This window comes from Anser brachyrhynchus (assembly GCF_964034855.1).
Source record: "Anser brachyrhynchus genome assembly, chromosome: 8".
Taxonomy (NCBI): Eukaryota; Metazoa; Chordata; class Aves; order Anseriformes; family Anatidae; genus Anser; species Anser brachyrhynchus.
In genome coordinates, this window is record NC_137702.1 from 26363339 (window position 1) to 26390368 (window position 27030).

A 27030-nucleotide genomic window follows, 5' to 3' on the forward strand; every position below is an offset into this window, starting at 1 on the left:
AGCAAGAATGGGAACGGACCTAAGAGAATAGAGAAACCTGCCTGAGGCTTATAAGCAGGGAGATAAATAATAAGATATAGTAAGTGATATAATGAGCAACGTATCTTATCTGGCAAATAAGCATTACTGGATTGCTTGTTTCTGAAAAAAACCAGGCACTGTTCATAATTGTACTGTACTGTCAGAACATAGCAGAATGTTTTTGTTCCTAGTTCACAATTACTAAGGTAATTCTTATTCTACTCTATTCTATGCTGTTGACTCCAACGCAGATTATGCCTAAAAAAAAAAAAAAGAAAAAGAAAAAAAAAATGTCCCTGTACATTTCAAAGATCATTAGTAAATGGTATATTCCTAAAAGTTTGCTGTCTCTTTATATAAAGTATTTTCTCATTTTCTGGATATATGAACATGATCTTTTTTTTCAGCACTCTTCTCTAACTTACAAAAACTCTGGAAGGAAAAAAAGGGGATGGAGGGAGTGTAGTGTAAGACATTACTGATGATGTAGCCATATGAAATAGTGAATTTTACTTTTTTAATGTTGATGTATTGTTTATTTCCTTACAGATGATAACAAACCAATATCCTTGCACAGCACCACCTCACCAGCCAGCATGCCAGCAAGCACTGGGATCATCCCCAGTCACACAATAGGTGACAAACTTGCACACAGTTGTCACAATTATGATACTGCAACCACAGAAAATGTGTTAGAATGGGGGAAATAATCTTGATATGTATTTTTTAAGTCATACAAATTAGGTATGCAAGTAGGCATACAACTGCATTAAACTTAAGGTGTTTTTTTAAGGAATATTATTAATAATTTAAGAGTAGGATTAGAGACACCAAATTTACTGCTTGTCAAGGAAATGAAAAATATAAACTATTTCCATGGAGTGGAATAGTAGGAAAGTAAATCTGTCCAGTTACTCGGTCAATATTACTCCCCTCGATACTCATAGAAGTTTGCTCAAGCAGCAAAAACATGAGATTACATCCAGCGACCTGTGCACTTCTGTTTTCCAATGGCTTCCCTGTTGTTTCACTCAGCATTAATATTTTCTTGGGACCTAATATATGAAGCATTTACACATATCGTTGTTGCAATTGTGCTGTAAGGAATTATTCAGGTCATTGAAGTGTGTGTGTGTTTGAGTAAAGTAGATCCAGGTGTTTGACTCTTATTATCTTCATAACTGCTCTTCAAGTAGCTGTAGGCTGCCATTAGCTGTCTTCTTTCACAGACTGAGCTTAGCTTCTACCTGTGGGTCTCCTGCCCTGAGCCATCTTGGCAACTCTCCATAGCCCCTCTTAGCTTACCCTCTCATTAGGGGCAATGCTCAGCCATCTGGTTCCTAGGCCAGAGGGAGGAGACAAATCCAAGGCATTTCTTCTGTGAAGAAAATTAGATATGTCTCTTTTGATAGTACTCATACCTTAGTATATTTTAAATAATTGGTTGCAGGTTGAAGTTCTTTGCGCAAGCTTCTGTACAGATTTTCTAAATACCAGCTCTTAATTTCTTCTGGATATTCCAGTCTAACAATAGCTGTAAAACGATCTGTACTCTTGAATTAGTCTGTTTCCAGATACAAGAGTAACTATGCATAAAGTAGATAAATTTTATTTCTTTAGTGACATTGGAAACTGTTCGCTTAGGCATTCCATAGCATTCGTATCCCAGTAAACTGCTGTAGCTTATCTGTGAGAACATGTGATTTTGGAATATTCTTGTGTAATTTTTTATGTTGAAATGTTATGAAAAAATACTTTGGTATCATTGGAGAATGACGAAATGCACATGATTAAAATAGCTTGTAGAAAAGTTGGTATGTATGTTGCTGATATTCTCCCTTTTTCAAATATGAATAGGGTGCTGAATATAATTACTTGTAATGTGTTGAATGAAGAGTACCAGTTTAGACAGTACCAGTTGTCTTCCTCTAATGCTCTGTGAAAATCATACTTGCTGAAGTACACCTTCATTTTGTTTTCTTTTCTTATAGTAAGTCCCTCAGTGACAACTGAAGAATGTAGTGGTAAGAACCGAACCCCTTATTTATCTCAGCCCTGATATTTGAACAAATACTAAACTCAGGGAAAACTGATCACCAAAACAAATGAGTTACCATTTCAATTTACTTTATAAACTGTCTCATGCTTCTGTAAGATTTGCATTAAAGTTATTAACAGTTCTGGTCTTCTCATCTTCATTTAGAGTTCTGTTGAATTGCCTTTGAACTACGCTATTGATGTAAGGGCTGCAGAAGAGATCTGCTTTCATTCAACTAGGCCCTCTCTAATTTTTCCCCATAATGCTGATAATCACATGCTGCAAAGTGCAGTTCATAACTATAGTAAATCCAAAGCTTGGATATTGGTTTCTCTCTCTTCAAAATCGGAGAGCTGTCCCCTCTCCAGTTTTCAGAAGTGGCTTTTATTGTTTCATGGTCATGAAATATTTTAAATGAGAAAATATAAAATTTCTGGAGAAACAAAGGATTTAATGTTTCAAAATAAAATATTTCACTTTGAATTGACATTTTAAATTAAAAAAAAACCCACATAGTTCTAGAATGTTAACCTTTTTAATTATTTGGTTTTCCTTACTAGAGAATGATTTAAAAGAATATTTTCCTAAGGAAATTTTCTGTTTTAACAGAAGTATTTTTAAGGTAAAAGTAAAATAAAAATAAAGCAAGCAATTTTGCTCTGTTTACTGATTCTTAAAACACATATTGTGCTGAGGATACCATAAAACACAGAAGAGTTCTTAAAAATTGACATAAAATTATTATTTGTTTCTTTATCCTTCTTCTTTAGATGATGATGTTTCCTACGATATAGGAAATATACCAAATGAGACTAACAAGGTTAAAGTTACGCTGAGAAATCCCAAGGAGAACAGAAAATATGTTATATTGTTCGATGATACACAAGAGATACCAGTGAATGCCAGCACGTACACATCAGAACTAGACAGATGCCATAAGTATCAACTTATATCAAGATTTAAAAACTGCAGTGAAAAAACTATTCCTATGCCTATTCTACCTGGTAGGTATAGAAGAGTTTTACTAATTTTAAATTCTTTTTTTTTTTTTTTTTTTTAACATGCAGTGATACAGCTTTTGTGGATTTCATAATCTATTCTTGTCTTTACAGAGATTAAGGCAGGTTTTCGTGTAAGATATGTAATTTCCTCATTGTAAAGGAAAAGTCAACTTCATCTGCATTGGCCTTATGCAGCATGGCTAGCAATAACAAGGATAGCCAGCACTTGAAAGCTACTATTTATGTTGGATGTTGTGTTCACCAAAGTTACTGCTTTTGTTGAATTAAAATTTTCACTTATGATTTGAATGCATTGTTTTTGTCTCATGAATACTTTTTAAATTTCAGCTTCTTGTTTAATTCTTTGCATATCATTCTGTGCCAATCATATCTTAATACTGCAGAACAAATTAACAAATATAAAAGAACAAATTGATATTTAAAGAATCAGTATAGCTAATGTCACATTGATATTTAATATTAATCCATTCTAGATAAAAGCAAGTGTTCTTTAGAAGAGAAGATTGTTGAAAGCACGTATGCAGAGTTATGTTTCAAAGACAATACCTCAGGTACAGATTGTGCACGTGCCTGTGAGAATGCGACTGTTAGCTGTGAAGGTAAGACACTTCTAACATAATTTTAAATGCTAATTTATTTATTAATGTAATAATAAATACATTAATATTAATATATATGTTGTCTTTGGATGAGACTGGGAGATTTAAATTAATCATGCCAGTGTGAGGGAGGAGATGTTCAGAATTTCTGGGGTGGTCAGGTTAGGGACTACCATTACACACACCGCAGAAGATCTGGCGTAGAGTTCAAGCCCAGAGAGCTCATTCCCTGAGTTTACCAGCTTCACAAATTGCAGACTTTTGGAGATATTGAGCTCCTGCTTGAAGGCCTGAAGGGGAGCTGAGAGCTTGGAAATCTGAGGGTTTCCTGTGAGCTGCTCCCTTGCAGACTAAGTGGGCAGCTGGCTTTGCAGGCTCCTGGATAGCAGAGTACAGGCACTCTGGCACTCTGCTCTTGGAGCTTGCCAGCCTTGGAGACTGAGAAAACATTGGCTTAAAGGCAAATAGTGTGGTAAAGAAGATATGCATGCTCCATATCCTTACGTCCTAGAAAAATGCCCGATGAATGTTCTCTTCAATGTTTTTATCAATGACCTGGACACAGGAGTTGAGTGCACACTAAGTAAGTTTGCAGATGTTACTAAACTGGAGGAGCTGTCAGTTGCCTTGATGGTAGAGAGGTCCTGCAGAGAGATCATGATAGATTAGAGCACTGGACAATCACCAACTGTATGAAACTTAATAAGAGCAAATGATGGATTCTGCACCTGGGGTGGTGTAATCCGAGATGTATGTATAGTCTGGGGGACAAGTTGCTGCAGTGCAACCCTCCAGAGAGGGATCTGGGGTTTTGCTTGATGGTAAGCTCAATACAAGTCAGCAATGTGACCTGGTCACCAAAAGGGCCAACCGTATTGTGGGGTGTGTTAAGCAAAATACAGCTAATCGCTAGAAAGAAGTGATTGTTCCACTCTGCCTAGCATTGGTGTGGCCTCACCTTGAGTCCTGTGTGCAGCTTTGGGGTCCACAATATAAAAGGGATATAAAAATAGGAGTGTTAGTGATGGAAAGTAAAGATCTATGCAAATTGAATTGATATAAAAGAACCTAGATCTCAGTCACTTGGGTTCACTAGGTCATACACTTTTCTGTTTGGGATATTCTGGTAGTGTACTAAAAATGATGTTGAATAAATATAGTAGAGCAAATCCCAGTTAAGATGGTATAATATATTTTTAGATATGATTTGATATACTTTTAGATGTATAATTTTAGAGTTGTGAAAAATATTGATAATATATTTGTGTCTATTGTTCCAGGAAATGATATGAAATTTAATGGATCTTGCATACTAATTAACAAGTTATTACCCAACTCTACTTACAATTGCAATCTTATAGTACACTATTTTGAAACAGTGTTTGTCAACAAATCCTTCACTATAGGAACGGAATATGATGGCAAGTATAATGCTTAATTTTGCTTTGCATTCCACAAATTTCTAGAAACACCCATTACAAATCCGACTGTCTGTGCTTCCTGGAGGATGAAGATAAATTTTGAGCAGTATGCTCAGCCAGTCTCAGGTTCTCCTCCAGCTCTTATCACCCCATCTCCTGTCCTTGTGGTAGTTCTTTGACCACAATCACAGTTGTCCTTTCTCCCTCCAACCCCAGACTCAGACCTGCAGTCTCAAGCCTTCCTCTCCTTCCCTAAGAGACTGTGACTTTTTATTTTTAAGGATGAGAAAGTGGCAAAATGTAAGCAAGTTTCAATGAAGATGAAGACTAAAAGAAAAAAAAAAAAAAACAAAAAAAACCTGCAGCCCTAGAGAAAAAGAAGTATCAAATTCTTGCTTGTGAAGAAAGATGATAGAATAATTGCAAAGAATGCGTCCAGATAAAATGATAAAATATTATACAGCATTGTCCTTGGAAATGGCTTAGCATTATTTTATAAATTAAACAGAAAATCACCTTAAATCAAGTAACCTGCAAAGAAAATTTCAGGATAGAAATTTAAAGTTGGTTAAAATTATAAGGAAATCAAAACAATGTATAATAATTGGAAATGTTGAAGAATTTTAGTAAGATGTGATGTTGCTGTATTCACCTATATCCTGAATCGATTAAATTTATGAAATTAATCTAATTTGATGCTGTTAGATGTACTCTATAATTGTGTATAATTTCTTTAAATGAAATAGACTATGCAAAATCTTACGTTATTGCTATCTTGCTTTAATATCCAATGAAACTGAGTTTAAATAAAGTAGATATAAAAAGGAATATTTTGCATTTTAATTCTAACTTTTCCCTCCCATCCCTTTTTTTTTTAAAAACAAAACAAAACAACAACAAAAAAAAACAGCTCCAGGAGCACCAGAAAATCTTACAGTAGAAATTTCTGTCGAAAATGTAACAGTTAAATGGAGACCACCCAGCAACACTTCAGTGAATCTTATACGTGGCTATAGGGTAAACTGCAATGGCACTGTTAACAGTAAGTGTATCCTCTCTTGGTACAGAATAATTCCTCACATGTTTTAATATTTACTGGGCACCAAGCGTGATGCAGTGTCCAAACATTTTGGAATTTCTTAAAAATGTCCAGTAAAAACACTAAATTATTATTGTTGTTGTTCTACAAACCTTTTTTAAAAGTTTCTTTACTTTGAGGTTGCTCCAATTCAATGATGTGGTTATTCAGTTTATCATTTCAGGGCATCGCTGTCATCCTTCATTTCTCAAGTATCTTGTATTAAAATGTGACAAGATCGTCAGTTGCCTGATCAGTTTTTCAGTTTTTAGAAAGGTGTTGTCTACCTCAGAAAATGCACCTATAGCTTGACAATTTATTCTCAGAGAAGATATATTCTCATCGAACAGTTTTAATTTTTCACAAATCAGAAGTTTGTGGGGAAGTGGAAGAATTTTTCTAGGTGAAAACTTTTTTTTTTTTTGTTGTTTTCTCTTTAGAAATTTTAAGGACAATTAATACAACAACTTCTTTTAGTTATCTTCCCTTAGGATTTTTCTTCCCTGTTTCAGCTTAACATAGTAAGCTTGGTGGGTTCTAGTAACGCAACACTGAACCTATTTATTCCTCCAAGAATGACAACAGGAATTGAATTTCTAAGAAGGACTATTATGGATCTGTGTACACTTACTGAAATGGCAGGAAGAGCAGAAAGGGAGCTGCCTTCTGTGTAACATTAATGTATGTAAAAGTCAGGGGATCCTAAGTACAGAGGGTGGCATATTCATGCTTACAGAGGTAAAGCCAGGTACTTGTCTTCTACTAAGCAGTCTCTCCTTTCATATGTGCTGCTTCTGTGGTTGGTCTGGCTTGGCCAATGTAGGAGACCTAGGTAGTATGCTTGGCTGTGAGGAGGTCTCATCTGAAGCAGCTGTGCTTCATGGAAACATCAAAAAGCCATTGCTCCTCAGTTCCCTAGGCCACCAAAGCCCCAGTTGCAGTGTTGGTAGTAGCTTTGCTCATGTTGCTCCTTGGGCAATACCTTTCTGTCCTGCTTGCCACCAATGAAAGCAGATGGCATCTCCTGCATCATTACCAGAACAAGCTTGTCCAGTATGCAGAGTGACTTCAGACATTTATCTAGTGACCTCTTCCCAAGCTTTACAGAGTTTTCACTTTTTTTTTTTTTACAGAATTTCATGATACCCGAAAGTATCAGCCTCTCTTTGTCTATGTGCCTCATGTTAGTTTTTAATTATGCTTGTTTTAATGACATACTGAGGATGTAAAACAAAACAAAACAAACAAACAAACTCAACTTCCTACTTGTTCATTTGAGGAATATATATATTCTTCTTCCTGAGCCTTCCATTAGCATTAATGAGCAAGACAAACCAACCAAGCCTCCTTAGGACAAAGTAATTAAAATGGAAGTATACAACAGTGGTTTTAGGTAACTCTGACGAGGTGAAAGAGTTTCTGTGCTCCTAACATACATATCTGTATCTCTTTTTTTTTTTTTTTTTTTTTTTAAGGGACAGATAACACAACTGCGTTTACTTGTGATAAATTAAAACCTTATGCCAAATTTAATGTGTCTGTAGCTGCATATATACATAGCAGAAATCCTGGGAATAATAGGGAAATTGAGGGAAAATACACCGAAACCAGTTCTACAACAGAACCAGGAGGTAAGTCTTGTTTGCTAGCTGTTATGGACAAGGTTGACCCTAACACAGGAAATATGTACTTTCTTATTGCACTTTACATTTTTATATATGTTATTACTACTACTCAATAAACTGATTAACATTAGATTTTTTTTACTAACATTTGTATCATTAATGTTTCATTTCTAATCATTTAGTTTTAATCTATTTTTAATTTATTCATTTACTGTTTTTATCTATACTAAATTTTTCAAAAAAATTCTGCGTTCATTTGGAATTCTTTAGAAGACTTAAGAAAGCTTTATGTCTTCATGTAAAGAGAACATTCAAATTAAGCAAAAAGAGAAAGAGAAACATCTTTGTGGAATGAAAGCTACAAAGAAGTGCAGAACATACCTTCTATTCTGTAGCTGCCTGGTTGCTCTAAGCAGAACTGCATGGCCAAGGATACACCAATACTAATGTCTGTACTGTGTTTGTTAGTTTGGATGTACATATGAGCAGTCAAATTCTAAGACTCCTCATTAGGTTATAGCCAAAGAGCATACCTAGCATCGTGCTGTCAAAAAGGTCTGTCCTCCATGGGAAGCCTATCCCCTTGGCCATGATTCTTTGTTACATATACACATTCTATCAATATAACTACAAGAAGAGCTGAAAAAAAACCCAGATTTTAAAGATATTTCCTGATTTTCTGATGCAGACATTACTACTTTCTAATTTATTGTTGCTGTTTAATTAGTTTGTTAGTTTGGGGGGGGGGGGGGGGGGGGAGTTATTTTAGTGGTTTTTTTTGTTTGTTCCTTTTTATCTTCAGATGTAGGGGCTCTTACTGTTCTCATTCCTTCTTTGAGAAAAAAAACACATCATGTTTGTCTAATTTCTTCCAGTACATTTTTTTAGCTCTAGTTCCACCACCTGTAGGCTCATCTAAAATAGAGGTACAGCTACAGGGAAACTATGATGGTTTATACCTGCTAGGATACTAAATTGATATTTTCTTTATTGCACTGAATAATCAAAAAATACTTTTTAGTGAAAAATAAAATGTTATTTTTGTGCTAGTGATGGTAGGCTTTTTATGTGTGTGCGTGTGTATTTTTTTTGTTTGTTTTTGTGTTTTCTTATTGTTGTTTTCCTAATATTAGGAAAAAATAAAAATCTTTCATTGCTTTTAGCACTTCTGGAAAATATGTAGAGTTGGATATATAAGAACGCTGAATCTGTCTGCTATTGTTATTAAATTTGTTTCAATAGGTCTTTGGGAAATAGTTCTGGCAGTCTATTCTTTCGAATTTTGAATCCTATCTCTCTTTGGAATATGCAGAGCTTTTGCATCCAGTTTTAAATATTATCTGTGAAAACAGCGGAATTTCCCTATTACTCTGGGTCAATGGGCTAACAAGTTTTAGATTCTATTTGGAACAATATAGAGATCAAAATTATCACCTGAAGCCCCATAGGGAAACAAATAAACAACTGGTAAATGAATGGATTGATAATGTAATATATTTGATCTGAGACTTAACTGTAACCAAAACTGAAAAATGTACTTAATTTTTAAATAGTCCTAATATCAGCGCGATGATCTTTTTTTTTTTTCTTTTTCTTTTTTTCTTATGATTATCTAGTATGAGCATATTTGCATTTTGGAGACCCCACTTTCTGGGGCTATACTCATATTTTAATACCTCGGGTGGAGGTTATGTTCTGTGACACAAGTTTAAGGGTCTAGAAAATCAAAACAAACCAAAAAAACACACAGTTCTCATATTTTTTGAGGAAGTAAGACTTTGTTTGCCTTCATGAATTAATGGTATTAAACATTCTCCAGGTGATACAGCAACAGATAACATGATCAATCTGATACTGCAAGAGTTTTATTTCTTGAAGAGGAGAATATATCATTAGAGCTCAACTCCTTGGGACTAGAAAAAATGACATTTTGTAAAATATTTTTCTGTCCTCAACAAACACATTCCCTCAAGAAATGCTCACTTTCTCCTCGCCACAGCTTTTTCAGTAGCATGCTGAGTAGGAAACTCACAGACTTGCCCTGTGCATAAAAATGAGCAACTGCCACCCGCCCAGCCAAGTCATATGTCCTGCTAGCTCCTAGATGAAATCTGCTCGTAAAGCCACACACAGCTTAACTCTTCATATGAAGAAAAAAACAACTGCACTTTTTTTTTTTTTTTTTTTAATATAGTGCCTTGCAAGTTGAAGTAATTTTGAAGAAAATTTCTATGGTGGCCTTCTACTGAGATGTGGCTAATGAAGCTACATTATGCTGAAGGTTATTTACTTTCTGACTTTCTGAAAGGGTTAAAAAACTTTCAAGGAAAGATCCCGTGTCCCCATTCTCAAACCCTTTTGCTGCAACATACAAAATCAGAGCTAAGAAACAAATTAGCCTTAACAGATATATAATCATTAAAAAGTAAAAAGTTTCTGTTGTTTTTTAGGCCAGTTTTAGGACAAGGTGACACTTGAAGCAAAAGAATACTTTTGCAAAATACAGCAGTAAGTTCTGATAGGAAAATCAAGTTACAGCAGCTTTGAAACTTAGACACTGACTTACACTGAAAATTTTGTTTGTTCTCATGTTTTGTTTGTTGTCTCATGTTCCTGAAATGAGAAAGTGATGTCAGTAGCAAGAGGTGAAGCTACTATCTTATTATCTCTGGCAGCTTGACTTTTGGTAGAGTTCTGGTCCTCCCAGCTGTTTCATCTCCCCTTTACAGCTTTTCCAGCTTGGATAAGGCTCTGATTAACCCAGCATTGATTTTATTTATCTTGTTAAATTGCGACTGAAATTTTTAAGGAAGAAGATAACAAATAGACATGAACACATGTGGTTATTAAAATATTTGGTTTCAAGTTATGGGAATGGAAGGAGTAACACTTCTTTTATAAATAGTACCAGATCCAGTGACTGACGTCCATCTACATCTGGAAGGCGATAATGTCGTCAACATTACCTGCAAAAATCAACAAGTGTACGGGAAAGAAACATGGTTTCTATTATCCTGGAATGCTGGACAAAGACTTGAAAATACATGTGCTTTTCAGATACGAGATCTCTCATACTTGACAAATTATAGCTTTAGTGTAAGTAAGCTTATGAAGCTAAACATCTAAAAAACCTATATTTTCATTGTTTAGGTGTATTATACTTGATCTTTGAGAAAAAGGCAAATATGGTGAATCTGTAGGCCGGAGATGTAAAGAAGTAGCTGTTACTTATGAAATAAAATGTCTCTGCATATGTTTCTAGCCATATCAATCAATTCCTTATGTGCTATTCCATATAAGTTCTGCCAGCATGAAAAGTACAAGCTGAATAGCATGGGACAGAGAGAAATTTGGGTGTCTTAAATGTATCTGATATTACAGTGTTTAAAACACATTTAATGAATATCTGGTTGTCATTTCTATCAAAGAGAATAAATATGGAACTTAAGTCTTGAGATAATTGCTCTGAAATTAATTGTTCAAAATTTTTCATTGTACACTGTTCTTCAGCTGTCCCTAATGCTTTAGGGACTAGTTATCATAAAGCGGTTTGGATTCTTTTTGTGACGTGTTCTTACATCAGCCTTTCACAAACCTGCCCATGTATCCATCTAAAATATATCATCCTCTGAGTTCCCTGTTTACAGGCTTCACTTTCCTGGAGGCTTCCTGCTATGTTGTCATCTTTTAGGCATTTCATCCTTTTGGCTTTTGTTTGTGAAGCCAGTGGCCTTGTGTCCATCTCTTAATGTGGACAATTGTAATATTTCCTTTTGTCCTGACAGCTTCTCTCAGGAAACATTAGGTTAGAAAGTAACCAGTAGGAACGACAGAGTTTTATTACTCTTAGGAACCAGTTTCACTCATTCTTCTCCTTTTTTAAAAACTTTTTTTCCCCCCTTCATGTCTTCCTGAGGATCGCACTGTCAGAGAGCTTTTGTAGTCTAGACTTGGTTCTGAGCCTTTGTCAATATTTCTCCTACAGATTATGATCAGAAAGCTATGTATTTGGCAAACGAAGATGATCTCCAATAGGAGCAAAAATACTTATGTCCCCTGTAGCACAAACCACACACCCCTGTAGGCCCTTCTCCACAACTTGCAGCGAGCAGCTTGTCTGACAAAAAGTTGGCTTCCAGTTGTCTCAGAACACTGGTTTGTGCTTTGAACATATTTTGCCGAATTCTTACTGGAGAAACCAGGGAAAGCCTTATGGCCTTAGATAGTAATAAAAAGATTCTGGGTCAAGTTAGGAGAGGCGCAAGAAAAACAGATCTCCTGTGAAAGCTGGCAGATGTCGCAATTTCCTTCTGTCTACATGCTGAATCGTTCAGGGAATAAACAGAAGGGTACCCACAACACTCTTTGGTTTAGTGAGGTTTTGACTCTGCTGCGATGGGTTTCTGGCTTTTGCAGTTGGAGAAGCTTTTTGCTTGATTTCCCTGCTGCCCCTGCTACTTCTCTGGGTGCTGCCACTTACCCACTGCTCAGAAAATGTTTTTCTTCCCAGCTGCAGAACTGAGCAACCACCAGCCCCCAGAACACATCAGCCTTTTAGAGCAGAGGTGGAAGGCACAGCCCTTCCAGATTTCTTTCCAGGGATGGGATAGGCTCAGAGAGAGCTCAGCCTGCAGCGAATGATGGCACTGCAAGTCATTCTCCTCCCCTTCCTACTCATTTGCTTCAGGAGACTACTTTAAAATCACAATTATTTAATCCTGCTAGTACTCTCCCCTGTTCAGTACTAAATCTTTACGTTTAATCCTAAGATTCATTTTTCTTCACAAGCAAGTGTAAAATCTTTGATGCACAAATGTCCAGCTGCCTATTAGATCTAATCAGACTTTCTATTAAGAAAATGAAAAAGAATGGCTAAATGTAAAATAGCATACAAAATAGGAACACATCTAAATAAAGCCAGTATTTTAATATCAGTTAAAGTACCCAAAAGGTAATGTTGCAAGAACGCAGCTTATTTAAAAGTTTTCTTTGGTATTTATTATCTAACCTTTAATGAATTATTTCCGGTACAGGAACGTGGGTTAGAAATATCCAATTCAGTTAGCTATTTAGATATTTACTGTTGAGGCAAATAAAATGATGTTCTATTTCATATCATTTGGTTACTTTTCAGAGTTGAGAAATTTGCTTTGTGATAGGTTGGATTTTGTTGTTTTTGTTGAGATGCATCTGATTTTGATTTTGTAAACTGTCTCTCCTCTTGCACTAACATTTTTATTCAGTCACACACATATTTCTGGATCTAGATCTTGCTGTAACGTAAGTGGAAATATGAGATGCACTGTAAAGGGCTGTATGAAGATTGACAACAGATCATGCTGGCAGTGAGGTTTATTCTTTGAAAATAGATGGATGCATTTCAAAGACCCATAGTTCTTTGGTTCTGAAAACAAATTATGCAGGCATTTTTACTTGCTATATCTTAACATTGTTATTATTCTCACCTGCTGCATGCAGATCAGTGTGTCTAATGGTGAACATACAGGAGACCCAGTAATTCGGAGTATAAAAACCAGATGTAAGTAAATAAATATGGCATTTTTACTTTTTGTCTTTAGCATAGTATAGCGTAATAGTGTAGATTGTGAATTCTATTACAATCATTTCTAAATACAAATCCAATCTGCTTATTTTTATAGTTAATAATTAATCTACATTCAAAAAAAAATAATATCCTCCTTCAGCATTAATGTAATGAATGATGTTGACAAGTCATCAAACATGACTCAGAACAACTACATAGCTCTGGCTTCTTCAGGAAATGTTCTAATGTGATTAGAAATTCATTCTTCTTACTTATATTATTCACTTTAGAATTATTTTCCTCTGTTCAGATACTGTGTTTCAGGAGCTGAACATGTGTGAGTTGTCAGGGATTCCCCACTCCCATGGAGTTTGTGTGTCCAATGCCAAAAATTATGAGAAAGTCCAAGTATTGTAGACATGGGAAGTATTGTAGACAAGAGAAAGAAATAAATAAGATTTTTATTTATTACTTATCTCAAGTAACTTATACACCTGGAAGGCTTTTTCCATTGCATCTTTTTGGGAACTTTACTTTCACATCTGCCATTGGTGTCTAATCAACAGTAAGGGTCACAGGGAACCTGTCATTGATGCTCCCAAATGAGAAGGCCTGTTTTGAACTCAATTCAAAATGACAGCTGAGTTAAAGAAATTTGATAAAAGACATTTTTGTTTAAAGAATATGTTACTGAAATGTCCTTGTAGCACTGGCAAGAGCTGACAGAAAAAAAAAAAAAGATTAAAAAGAGGTAAATTAAGAAATTAATTTAGGAACAGATCTTTTTCTGACCAAATACACAAAACTTCACATATTATTTCATATAATGAGTAACTGATTACAGGATAATTCAGTCCTGCAGCTGGGCAGGCTGCACTTCTTGGCTGAGCTCCTGGGGCTGGGGATGAGACACCGCATTCCCTCTGTCACACAGTGCGACAGCCTTGAAAACCAGGAGCAGCTGGCAGCTCCCCTGCTCACATGTACAGCTCACACAGACCATGTCAATGCCAGGCCAGTGAGTGAGAAGTAGCATCTCGACAGGTGGACATGAAGAACTTAAGTGAAAGTTTTCTTAATGAAAAAGTTCTCTCCTTGTCAGTGAGCCTGACATTTTTTAACTTTTAAATAACAAACCTAAATTCAATATTTAAAGATAATTGCTTAGTTCTTTTTATCAAAAAAAAAAAAAACAAACAAAAAATCAAGGATGGTTCTGTACAGAGATTTTTTAAAAGCAAAGAGAAAAAAAAGTAAAGTTTTTATGCTCTTAATTATTTATTTAAAAAATAATATATTTTTTTTCCTTTTCCTGTCCCTAGATAACTCTAGGGCCCTGATCATATTCTTGGTGTTCTTGATCGTTGTGACATCAATTGCTTTGCTATTGGTTCTGTATAAAATCTATGACCTTCACCAAAAAAAGCTTAGGTAAGCTTCATATTTCTCTCCATTCCTTATAAAAATGTTATTTTTTATTTTTTATTTTTTCAATGATATTTCACAACAGGTAGTGCAAAAGTGTTAGGAAGTTTCGTATTTCACTAATACGTGGAAAAGACATCCTTTCATCTCTTCATCCTTTCAAAAAAAAAAAAACCCACTCAAAATCGCTCTTGGTGGTTTGTCTGGCAATGCAAATATGATGAACGAGATTTAAAATCTCTCTAGTGTACCTTTTTTCAGGCCACAGAAGATTTATTCTGCCAGAACAATATGCTTTGTTACTACTTCTGTGAAAAAATATTCACAAGTATCTGCAAAACCTTTCCTTCATAAAGTAAGTCAAAAGTATTAAAAACAATACACACAAAACAAAGTGGCCAGCAGGTGTAGAAAGGTGATTGTCTCCCTCCACTCTGCCCTTGTGAGGTCCCATTTGCAGTGCTGCTTCCAGGTCTGGGGCCCCCAGCACAAGAAGGATGTGGGGCTGTTAGAGCAGGTCCAGAGGAGGGCCACAAAGATGATCAGAGGCCTGGAGCACCTCTCCTATGAAGAAAGGCTGAGAGAGCTGGGGCTGTTCAGCCTGAAGAGAAAGCTCTGGGGAGACCTCTTTGCAGCTTTTCAATACTTAAAGGGGACTTATAAAAAAAGATGGAGAGCAAATTTTGCTTGGGCAGATGATGATAGGACAAGGGGCAATGGTTTTAAACTAAAAGATTTAGATTAGATGTTAGGAGGAAATTCTCACTCAGAGGGTGGTGAGGCACTGAAACAGGCTTCCCAGAGAAGTTGTGGGTGCCCCATCCACAGGCAAGTGTTCAAAGCCAGGTTGGATGAGGCAACCAGAACTAGTGGGCGGCATCCCTGCCCATGGCAGAGGGTTTGGAACTAGGCAGTCTTCAAGGTCCCTTCTGACCCAAGCCATTCTATGATATGATTCTATGAAAATTACGCAAGCAGTAAGATTCTTTGATGCAGCTCCCTTGTTTCTCCCCTGTGATAGTGCTCATTGTAGGGCAGGGATCCCAAGCTCCTCTGTACAGGGTCTGTAAGTCCTAGCTGTGTCATTTTTATTTCACAAAGAGCTTGTAATGCTGTCTGTTTACTGAACAGTCTTGTTCATAAATGAAACTGTATTTAACTCATTATCAGATACGTCTTACTAGTCAAAGCTTTTACAGATGCTTTTGGTTTTTTACAGCAATTCTTCTGAAGACATCAGCCTTGTAGGAGGTGAGTATCTATATATTTAGCAGGTGGAAATAAGATTAGTCACGTCTTACTGCCACTTTTGGATCGTTTACATTCTAGGTTTTATATGTAGATTACAGATATTGACATGATAAAACCTACTTTAGAGAAAAACAAACAAACAAAACACACATTCAGTATTTCTCTACATATTGAAATATTGAACTTCAAATATATTCTGGAAGTATTTATACTTAAATGAACTGAAAGTTTACCAGTTTGAAAACCTGATATTATTTCATTAAAAAAAAAAAATGTTACCCCAAATTTCCTGTTTCCCTATACCTTCTTAAAACCAAAAATTTTAACACAAAGCAGTACTTTATCACTGTAAAATTTTGAAGGCTTTCGAATTCCAAAGACTGAAACTAAGCATAATGTGTAGCTTTTTGTACAGGATTTCAAAGCTTATGAAGACAAACTGATTAAGTCAACACCAGAAAACTTCAAGAAAACATCTTTTCTTACATTCAAGCCCACAAAAATTAATTACATTAAATTGGAAGTAATATTGTGTTGATATCCAAATCCATTTGCTCAGATACGCATAATTCTTTAAACAATCTTTTAAATGGAACTGAAAATTCAACAGATGTCCAGTTAGAGATGTTAAGCCTTGTTCAGTCATTATTATTAAAGATAGTACAGATTATTACAAGTCAGAATAAGTTGGAGAAAATTAGGAAAAGTAGGCAACATTTATTGTTATATTTCAAAATAAATGTTAAGCAGGTTGTTTGTATAGTAATCCATTTAAACATTGCCAGGAAATGATTAGAACTAAAGTACACCCCCGTAATTATTGTGGGTGTTTGGGCTGTCTGTTGCTGTGACCCAAGTATGACAATTGCCACTTTGTGCAAAAGTGCTGTTCATGCAAAGTCCCTGCATATGGCCTCCTCCTGATGCATCCACAGTTCCACAGCTGAACAAGGTCTGTTATTCCCAGGACCTGTTTGCTTGTAGATTGTCTGGGGAACAACAGTTTTTGAAAAATAAATATACTCAGTTGAAATAACCGGGTTCATCCTTTTGTTAATTTAACTGACAATTTGAGAAGCACATTACATTACTGACATGTAGTTTACATTTTAAAAAACAGTAAAAATAAATGTTCAACATATTTACACAGTTAAAGATGATGAAAGACAGCTTCTGAACATAGAGCCAATACCTTCTGAGAAATTGTTGGAGACATATAAGAGGAAGATTGCTGATGAAGGAAGACTTTTCTTGGATGAATTTCAGGTTTGTCGTTGGCTCAAAATATACCACAGATTTGTAGCCAGGTGGTTGGAAAAATTCTGTTCAGGAGCATGTCTAAAGTATATGCACTAGATATGCACTAGTTATAAATAAATAACAAAGAATCTAGAAAATTGAGTGAATTCTTATCTGAGGTCAAATACGGCTTCAGCTAATTTTGCTACCAAGTTCTTATGATCCAATGAAAATACTTTTTTTTTTTTTTTTTAATTTATTTTTCTTTCTGGAGTGGTTCAAAAGTACTTTTTGAGGTTAACTTTCTATAGTCTCTTTCACTATTTCACTAGTCACTCTTTCAAATAGGCATGGGGATATAAATAATATATAATTGTGGAGATATATAATTAAGGGAGAATACTTTTCATTTATTTTAAATAGAAGAAGTATATGAAATAGTACTGTATGAAAGTTATCTTCCAGATTCTTAGTAGCAAATTTCTTTCATATATATTTGATTGTAAGTAGCTCTTTTAATTACATGATTACTAATTAAATAAACACTGTATTTTACAGAGTATTCCTAGAATTTTCACTAAATTTTCAATAAGGGAGGCCAAAAAAAGCCATAATCAGAACAAAAACCGTTACATTGATATCCTTCCATGTGAGTATTTGTTACAGTTTTTGCATGTTCTATAAATATTTGTTGTCTCAGTGCCTCGAGACAATATAATTATTTTGTTTAAATACTTTAAACAGATGACCATAACCGTGTTGAGCTCTCTGAGATACCAGGAGATCCAGGATCAGACTATATCAATGCAAGTCATATTGATGTGAGTGATTTCTACTTATAAAACCTCATAGGCTCTATTGAAGAAACCCTGTAATCTGCACATTTCGTGTATGAGACACTCTGAGGATTTCCATTTGAGTTTTTTCAGTCTTTGTAATGTATTTGATATTATTGGAGTGTTGCATATTTAGTTGATTCCTAAATTTGCAAATCTTTTTAAAATGTTCGTATTTTCTTTTTAAAAGTTGAATAATGTTGTACATTTTTACAGGGCTTCAAAGAACCAAGAAAATATATTGCTGCACAAGGTAATTTCTGAACTTAAAAGAATCTGTTTTTTTCATTCAACCACTTAGGAAGTAGTCACAAAGTATTAGTGAATTTAAAGAAAAATTGAAAATCTAACATTTTGAAATTAAATGTGAAAAAAGTTGCCAATGAGATTTGACTTAGGGAATTTTGTGAAGATGAACAAATTGTACTTCACAGTCTGATTCTGTGTAGTTTTATGCAAGGGATTTTCATATTTCACAGATATGTACTAAAGATATATATATATATAACTTTTAAAATGTTTTAGCCTAATGGCTGCAGTCATAAAGAAAGCAAACCTGTGGCTGTTATTAGCATGATCTCTGGTTAGTTTTTCAGACTGCGTGGCTAAACATATCAACAAGGCAGCTTTAGTGTAGCTGTACTCTTTCTGAAAAAATCCCTTAATATATCTCCTGCCAGGCCCCAAGGACGAAACCACGGATGATTTCTGGAGAATGATCTGGGAGCAGAAGGCAACAATTATTGTCATGGTTACTTGCTGTGAGGAAGGAAACAGGGTGAGAAATACCCATCCATCCATCCATCCATCCATCCATCCATCCATCCATCCATCCATCCATCCATTCTTTTGTGGATTCTTTTTGTGGAACAGAACGGGTTGCTGTGCACCTATTGTATAGTATTGTCGCTTTATGTTACAAGTTAAATTCCATGGATATTTGGAATTATTTGGCAGTGATGTCCTAAGTAGTGACCACCTTTTCAGGAGAGGACAAGACCTATGAGAAACTGGAAAACTATACTAAGTTGCTGTCTATTTAAAATCAGACTTCCTTCTAGCTCTCTACTGTCTGCCACTTTGCTGTCATGTTTGCTCACCAGTTAACTTCATGTCTTTGTAGAACAAATGTGCCCAGTACTGGCCATCAATGGAGAACGGCTCTGCAACATATGGGGACATTATTGTGAAGATCAACGAAAGTAAAATGTGTCCAGACTATATAATTCAGAAACTACATATCACAAAGGTAAGTTGACTCAGGAGTGTAAGACTGACTGGAGTTGGAATGTGTATTTGGAGTCTGTAGGTTTTGTTAAAAAATTCTTTTAAAGCGTGAGAAGAGTCAGCTGTCATTGGAAGATGCCTGCTGGTTTTTCCCAAGCAATATTTGGTTTAAATAAAGACTTGCCACATGTAGGTGTTATTCGTTACAGAAAATATGAGTTAGACATGCATTTCCCAACTTAAAAATGTATTTTCCCTAGTACTCTGGAATCTACTTTTTAAGAGGACACAATATACTAAGTATGGAAAACTTAATGTTGTGTGTTTTCATTAGATATTTAGCTTGTTTCTAATCCAGAAATTTATCTGGTTTATATGTATCTCAGCATTGTCTTTTATGAGTAAAAGTAATGTGACTCGCAGACCACTATTATCTACTTCATAATAGTTGTGCAGTTGTACAGTGTACAAATTCTGGTAATCTCAAGTGCATTTATAAACATAAGCATTTTAAGATTACCATTTGGCTATGTGAAAAGTCACTAAGGCTGGTTAACCAATCTTTTTTATACATCTGAAATCATATTAGTTGCTCTATTTGTAATTGAGAAGAAAATTTGCCATCTAAGGCTAAATGCTCCTCTAATACCCTTTGCAAATATATTCCAGTATGGGGAAGTGGAATATAAATCACAGATCTTCAGCAAAATACTCAAGCAACAGACTCCACCCATCTTGATCCATGATTACAGCTGGGAATTCCTACTCTGCTGTCTCATTGCATTTCAATAATGCCAAAATTGCAACTCTGTGTGAAGACAGTGAGAATATGATGATGTTAAGAATTAACTGTTAAAGACACTGCTCTGTGACTAAAAAAATCTAATAGCAGAAGGGAAAGATTGCTGCAGGCTGAGGACTAATATTTTAGAGATGTCTGCTCTCTGGCTGACATCGTATTAATACAGATAAAACTGAAAATGGTTGTGGAATTTAAGAGTCATCCCTGCTAAGAAATTGGAGACTTCTACAGTTCTGGTGCAATAGTGATGTATGATTCCTGAAAGAGTGGTGAATAACCGTATGAACAACTGTGTCACACCTGGATACTTCAAGTCTGAGCAAGAATTTGGGGATTAATTACTGGGGAGATACCCGTGTAGCCATACTGAATCTTGGCCAGTAAAAAAGCCATAGGAAGTCTTTGTCATTTTGTTTTATAATGATGATTATCAAAATGTGTGTCTTCTCTTTGAATCTAGCAGCAACATATGAAAATAAGACCCAACCCTAGACGTGGTTTAAGCCTTAATCAGGTGACTTAAAAAAGAGAGTCAGTATCATTGAAAATCATAGGTTCTCCTGTACCTTTTTCTATTCTGAGTTAGTTTAATTTTATTTATTTTATTTTTAATCTGTGGTACCCTCAGCAAGGTACTTCTAGGAGACATGAGAGAATTACTAGCCAGTATCCCTTGAAGCAAGCAGAGTATAAACTAGCCAAATTATTCATGAATAGAGTGGGGAGACATCTTATACTCTGGATCATAAGCTAGCCTGAGAATAAAGTATTTGTAACAATGTTTTGAACCTCCTGTTTGTTCACTGTATAAGTTATTCTGAATTCCTGATTCACAGCTCTCTTGACTGCTACTTTTTTAATTTAAACGGAATATGAAAAATGTTGTAACCTGAGAGACCATTGAGCACCACATGACAGCACACTATTTGAAATTTCTGCTTCAACATTTGATGACTGTTGTCGTTATTTTTCTTTTGCTTTGTATATCTGCACTTGATTTTAGCTTTGCATATATAGATATGTTAAAAAAACAAAACAATCAAACAAACAAACAAAAAAACATACTTCTTTTTGTCTAGGGAAGAGAAAGGACAGCTGGTAGAGAAGTCACTCACATTCAGTTCACAAGTTGGCCAGACCACGGAGTTCCCGAGGATCCTCATCTCCTTCTTAAACTCCGACGCAGAGTTAATGCTCTAAGCAACTTTTTTAGTGGCCCAATAGTGGTTCATTGCAGGTAAATTTTAAATATAGATATATATATATTATGTTAAATGAAGTGAAACTATTCACAAAAGGGAGCTAGGAAAGTTTAGTAGTTTTGATACTGATCCCAAATTTTGTGATTTGATTACTTAAGAGTGAAATAGCTAGAGAGGCATTGAAAGGTCTGTTTTCTGAAGTCCCTGAAGACTGATTCAAGTCAACTAAACCTGAGGATACATAAACTTCTGAAAAGCAGCCAGGTAAATGCCACGCTATTCTGGCTATAAGCACCATGTTTGACAATATTGGCCTTATTTTCATTATAAGATGCTAAAAATCCAAACTTATAATTTTTAGTGTTGCCAATTAATTCACTACAAGAACTGTTTTGATTTCCTTTCTATCCACTTCTCATGGGTTTTCACTTTCTCTCTCTCACTGACTTCCCCCCTCTCAGGGAGGGACTGGAAGATGCCATTCCCCTTCGATAACCAAATCCCTTTGTGCTTTGCAGTGCTGGTGTTGGACGCACTGGAACCTATATTGGAATTGATGCAATGCTGGAGGGGCTGGATGCAGAAGGCAGAGTGGATGTTTATGGCTATGTTGTGAAGCTGCGTCGGCAGCGGTGCCTCATGGTTCAAGTAGAGGTATCTTGCTAACATTCCTTTCACTTGGAACTCTCTTTCACTAAGTTCTTCATCAGTTTTTCTCAGAAGTGCTCTGCTCAGTCTTGGGTACTCCTACAATTCAGGTGAAGTTTTTCATAGAAAATATAGCTCTAAAAATATTAAGAGAGAGAAAAACTTCCAGTACAATTTTTAAGTTTTAGAAACTTTTGCTTTTTAAGTTTAGACATTAGAGAAAAAAGACAGTAACATTTTGGATTTGATAATCCAGCTTTTGGCATACACTTCATAAATAAAAGCGAACAAAGGTTAACTTATATAATCAAACTTAATGTTCATATTCAAAAATCTTTCTGTCTCCTGGGATTTTCAGTTGAGTTGAGAGTACAATAAAAGTCATGGATTGATGGAATGTATGTTTTAAACTTATTTAGATGTTTTTCAGATCAAAGTTTTCAAATCTGAGTTGCATGTTTTTTGAAAGATATGATGTTTATTTACAGAACACTTTTCATCCAACACACTGTGCTCCAAAATATTTAATTTGGAAGCCCCTATGATTTTCAACACTTTAATGCCTATATAATGTTAATGTTTACTGTTATTACCACCAATAACATCATATAAGTAGTTGTTTTTTATAATTGTTTTAAAAAGTGCTATGATTTTTTTTACTCATCAATAACTTCATTTTTAAATCCTTCAAATGGGAAATACCAGTCACAGTACATCCTTATCCATCAAGCGCTAGTGGAATACAATCAATATGGAGAAACAGAGATCAGTCTCTCAGAACTGCATTCCTATCTTAACAATCTGAAAAGAAAAGATCCTCCAAGTGATCCTTCTCTGCTGGAGGCAGAATTTCAGGTAAATAAGCATTGCCTTCTAGTGCATTAACCTGTCACTCCCATTAACATTAAAAAGTGCCTTGCACAATAGCCATGAAAAAGAGGTACCATATAAATAAAATAGATCACTTCTGGGCTATTTTCCTTCTCTGGTACAGAAACAATTTCTTTACCTTCATGAAAGAAAACCATCCTGTAAATGAATTAAATTTGATTCTTGCTTTTGATGTTAAAATTTTAAATAAAGTTTAAGGGCATAAAATGATTACTTGTGTCTACGTGCATATTTTCCATGCCATTGTACATGTAGTACAATGTAGTGAGACCAAAGTAGTGTGACCAAAAGACCAATCTAGTGTGACCAAAATTTATAGAATTATAGTAAGAAGTGATGCACTGGGAGATGAAGACGAGATATGGGTGTCCAGAGGAGACAGTGATCCTAGAAACCATTTTTATTCCAAGCATAATGCCACATTTCTTTCTTTAGAGACTGCCTTCCTACAAAGGCTGGCGGACACAGAACACTGGGAATCGAGAAGAAAATAAAAGCAAAAATAGGAATGCCAATACAATTCCATGTAAGTATTTTCTATGAACCTTTTGTTATTTTATCTATTATGGAAACCTATTAAATTTTGAACAAACAAGGACAGTAAATTACCTTACTGAGATGTATTCGATTAATTAATTTTCTCAATGTTGTAAAATTAGAAACTTCTCTTAGTGTTTTAAAAAAGATTTTTTTTTTAAACTGTGAATTCTCAGGAGTGTTTAAGTTTATTTCAAATAAAGTGGGCTTTATTCTGCAGTCTGTTATTGAAGGACTGGACTTTTTCTGCTTACAGACTCCATTAAAACATCAGAAACCAACTGCCCTTTCCTTTGGTGAAAATGAAGAACTAGAACTTGATGTCTCTGACAAGCTAGTGAAGGATCACAGGCGCTAGGTTTCAAAGAGCGGGTCACTGTCTTATGTATAGGGTAAAACTTTGCTCAGTACTTGTATGCAACGCATCCCAAAACGTCTGTGGCTCACTTAAAAATTGCATTAGGAGAGAGAAGGAAGTAGTCTGATGGGTGGGAATCTGGAGGAGCCTTTCTCAAATCTAGAGTACCTCAAGGTTGGCTTTTGACATTACCCAAGGTGGAGGAACCCTTAGCCCTCTTCTGTCAAATCCTTTTTTTTTCTGATGCCTTTGGCCTTTCCCCAGTAAAGACACAACTGCCTGGGAACGGGTCTTAGTATGTGTTGCAAGGGTTTTGCAAAATCAGCCACCAGTTCCCTGACTCCCTTCTACTGCTTAGGAAGCCACAAACATACTTGGTAGCACAACACCAAGTTCAGAAATTTGCTACAGTTCAGGGTCATTGGAAAAACTTGTCTTTGCTCTTCTCCCAGAGCAAAGCAACCAAGCCACAAGGGAAGCCAGGCCACCATGTGTGTGGCCGTCTTCATCCTGCAATAAAAACAGTAGCTGGGATTCCCTGGAGGAAGCAGAATGGTGGTGTGGAGACAGCCCCCCTCTAATGCTGTATATGAGCAGCAGTGGCATAACTGTGACATTATCTCACGCAGATGACTTCAACCGAGTGCCAATCAGGAACGAAGAGGAACAAACTAAGGAGGGTGAACATGATTCAGATGATTCTTCAGATGAAGAAAGTGACTGTGAAGAATCAAGCAAATACATCAATGCTTCCTTCATAACTGTATGTAGATAGAGGGTCCACTCTAAGCATCTCACAAGCTTTCAGATAAAGCTTGCCTATGATAACTATATACTAGCTTGAACTCATTCTCTTATTGGCTTCACAAATAGAATAAGTTTACCTGAACAGAGGAGGAAGACCTGATGGTTGATTGGCAAATCCATTTAGAATTTTAATAGTCAAAATCTTCTACATTTCACTACTACAAGACAATCCGTATTAATATTTTCTCTGGGAGTGAAATGTGAGTACAGTTATTCAGATATACAGAACTGTACTAGTAAAAATTTGGGCCATCAATTTTTTGGTGTCATATTTACCTCCAAAGAGAGCAGTTATCAGTTTCTAATTAGATAATAGATGTTATGGAATTATTAGGTAAATTAGATTTATCTAGATTCTTTAAAATGTGACACAGTTACAGTAACTACTAAAAGTAAATGTATTTTTGCTTTTGGATAGCTCAGTGTCAACTGACTGATGCACTAAGTCTAGAGTATAGTCTAAACTTCTCATTGGTGAAATTAAACAACTGTGTAGAATTAAATATTTGTTTTAGCTCTGAAAAAATATGCTTTGTAGATAATGGCAGGTCTCACCATAGCATGAGTATATCTTGTTGTCAGTCTGGAAGTAATACTTTGGAAGTGATACTGGGAGTTTAATGTCATTTGGCTGTTACAATTCCTGTAAGATCATTCATTGCCTGTTGTGATAGGCATATTTTCCCTATGAACAAATGGATAATTAGTTTACTATTCTTTATATAACAATGAGTTCTGCTGCATGACAATCACATTTCAAATGAATTTAAGGAAAAAAAAATACTTAAAATCTCTTTTATAGGGTTACTGGGGTCCAAAAGCCATGATTGCAACACAGGGACCACTACAGGAAACTATCTCTGACTTCTGGCAGATGGTATTCCAAAGAAAAGTCAAAGTCATTGTTATGCTGACAGAGCTAAAAGAAGGAGATCAGGTGAGGGCATCATTTTCACACTGATGTATTAAGGGTCCTCTATATAGAAGGAAAATACTGAATTTCATTCTCTTACTCTGTTCCTCCACTTAAGTGTGTTTCATGAGATGAGGAATTTGTATTTCCAATATAATTTTTTTCTATTGTTTACCTCCTTAATTTGCCTTCTAATTAATTTTTGAGGGAAAGTGTTGTTTGATGCTATATTTAAAAATACAGAGAAACTTCTACTACTTTGAAGTGAACATGTTCTGTAAGTGCATGTGGAAGATAAACTAAAAGGAAGTTTGAATGGTAAGCACTGACATGTACTTTTATCTATTTTAGGAACACTGTGCACAGTACTGGGGAGAAGGCAAACAAACATATGATAGCATAGAAGTTCAAATGACGGATGTCAACTGTTGTCCTAGCTATACGATACGAGCATTTGATGTTACACATCTGAAGGTAAAAGTTTCTTTGCAAATTATGAAAGGAAGTTTTACACTAGTTCTTCTAATTATAAACTTAGCACAAAGAAAGAGGGGAGGGACAGTTCCAAACACACGTACCTCCTGTGCTAAAAAACTGAAGTATTTTCCTCTTCAAGACCAGCAGTTAATCATGATAAATGTTACAAACTGGCTAAAATTTACCACTTAGTGAATTGCTGAGATGGTAGTAGTGTAGTCTCAGGAGGTCAGCTCTCTTTTGTACTTTAAGCAGTGCTTAGACCTCTGCCTAGCTCATATTTGCACAAAGGCAGAACTCAGATCACAATATAGTTCCCCAGGGATAAAAGCTTTCTTTTGTAAAATAGTTGCAATGGGTGTTCTACATGTATCTTTAATTTTAGCCTGAACTTTAACTATGACTCCACTGCTGTTTTGCAGAGGAAAGAAACACAGAAGGTGTATCAGTATCAGTATCACAGGTGGAGTGGCTTGGATGTTCCAGAAGATCCTAAAGATTTAGTCAGCATGATTCTAAACCTTAAACAAAAAATCCCAACCAGACCAGCCTCTGAGGACAACAGGAACAACCGCAGTGTCCCACTCGTCGTCCACTGCCGGTGGGTCTAAAATGCAGCACGCTCTGTAACCTGGCTCTAAGTTCTGGATATACTTAATAATCACAATTTTGTGATACCCACCTTTTCCCACAAGCCATGGCAGGGCTTGTGGGAGACACTCAGCTCTCTGTATAAAATTCCTCAAAATGCTCAGAACTGACCTTTTTGACTATAGTGCTGAAAGGTGAGTGCAATTCTCTTCAGCCCATATGGATGTGGAGTAGGCGGTTAGAGCTGGGTGCTTTTGCCTGGTACATGTATTTTGAGAAGAAATGCTAGCTCAGAGAGTTCTTGTAATGTATTACTAATGAGGACCCAGAAGAGCTTTTAGTGCAACCCAGTGTATAAGCCCACTTTTTTAGGATCATTTCCAGGAATTGCCTTGCATACCGTTTTAAAGAGAAGATAATCCTGATAATGATTGCTAAGATTTTAAGACTGAAACTTCTAATTTCTCTCTTATCTGT

At 35.7% G+C, this 27030-nt stretch overlaps 1 protein-coding gene across 12 annotated transcripts in view; it reads left to right on the top strand.

Annotated features, from left to right (window-relative positions):
* Positions 1–27030, top strand: part of PTPRC (protein tyrosine phosphatase receptor type C) — a 71023-nt gene that overhangs the window by 41621 nt on the left and 2372 nt on the right. For 9 of the 12 annotated variants that reach the window (XM_080601746.1, XM_080601751.1, XM_080601742.1 and 6 more), the window contains 25 exons: positions 571–657; positions 2013–2045; positions 2830–3063; positions 3555–3680; positions 4961–5101; positions 6012–6143; positions 7655–7810; positions 10710–10900; positions 13283–13343; positions 14672–14780; positions 15994–16025; positions 17176–17291; positions 17823–17913; positions 18009–18085; positions 18317–18353; positions 18781–18878; positions 19224–19349; positions 21209–21366; positions 21850–21985; positions 22685–22834; positions 23306–23396; positions 24395–24528; positions 25375–25509; positions 25837–25959; positions 26385–26563. In XM_080601746.1, coding sequence (XP_080457872.1) covers positions 571–657; positions 2013–2045; positions 2830–3063; positions 3555–3680; positions 4961–5101; positions 6012–6143; positions 7655–7810; positions 10710–10900; positions 13283–13343; positions 14672–14780; positions 15994–16025; positions 17176–17291; positions 17823–17913; positions 18009–18085; positions 18317–18353; positions 18781–18878; positions 19224–19349; positions 21209–21366; positions 21850–21985; positions 22685–22834; positions 23306–23396; positions 24395–24528; positions 25375–25509; positions 25837–25959; positions 26385–26563 — 2953 coding nt within the window. The remainder of the gene's footprint in view (positions 1–570; positions 658–2012; positions 2046–2829; positions 3064–3554; positions 3681–4960; positions 5102–6011; positions 6144–7654; positions 7811–10709; positions 10901–13282; positions 13344–14671; positions 14781–15993; positions 16026–17175; positions 17292–17822; positions 17914–18008; positions 18086–18316; positions 18354–18780; positions 18879–19223; positions 19350–21208; positions 21367–21849; positions 21986–22684; positions 22835–23305; positions 23397–24394; positions 24529–25374; positions 25510–25836; positions 25960–26384; positions 26564–27030) is intronic. The other 3 variants (XM_080601752.1, XM_080601743.1, XM_080601745.1) reach the window with 1 other exon arrangement.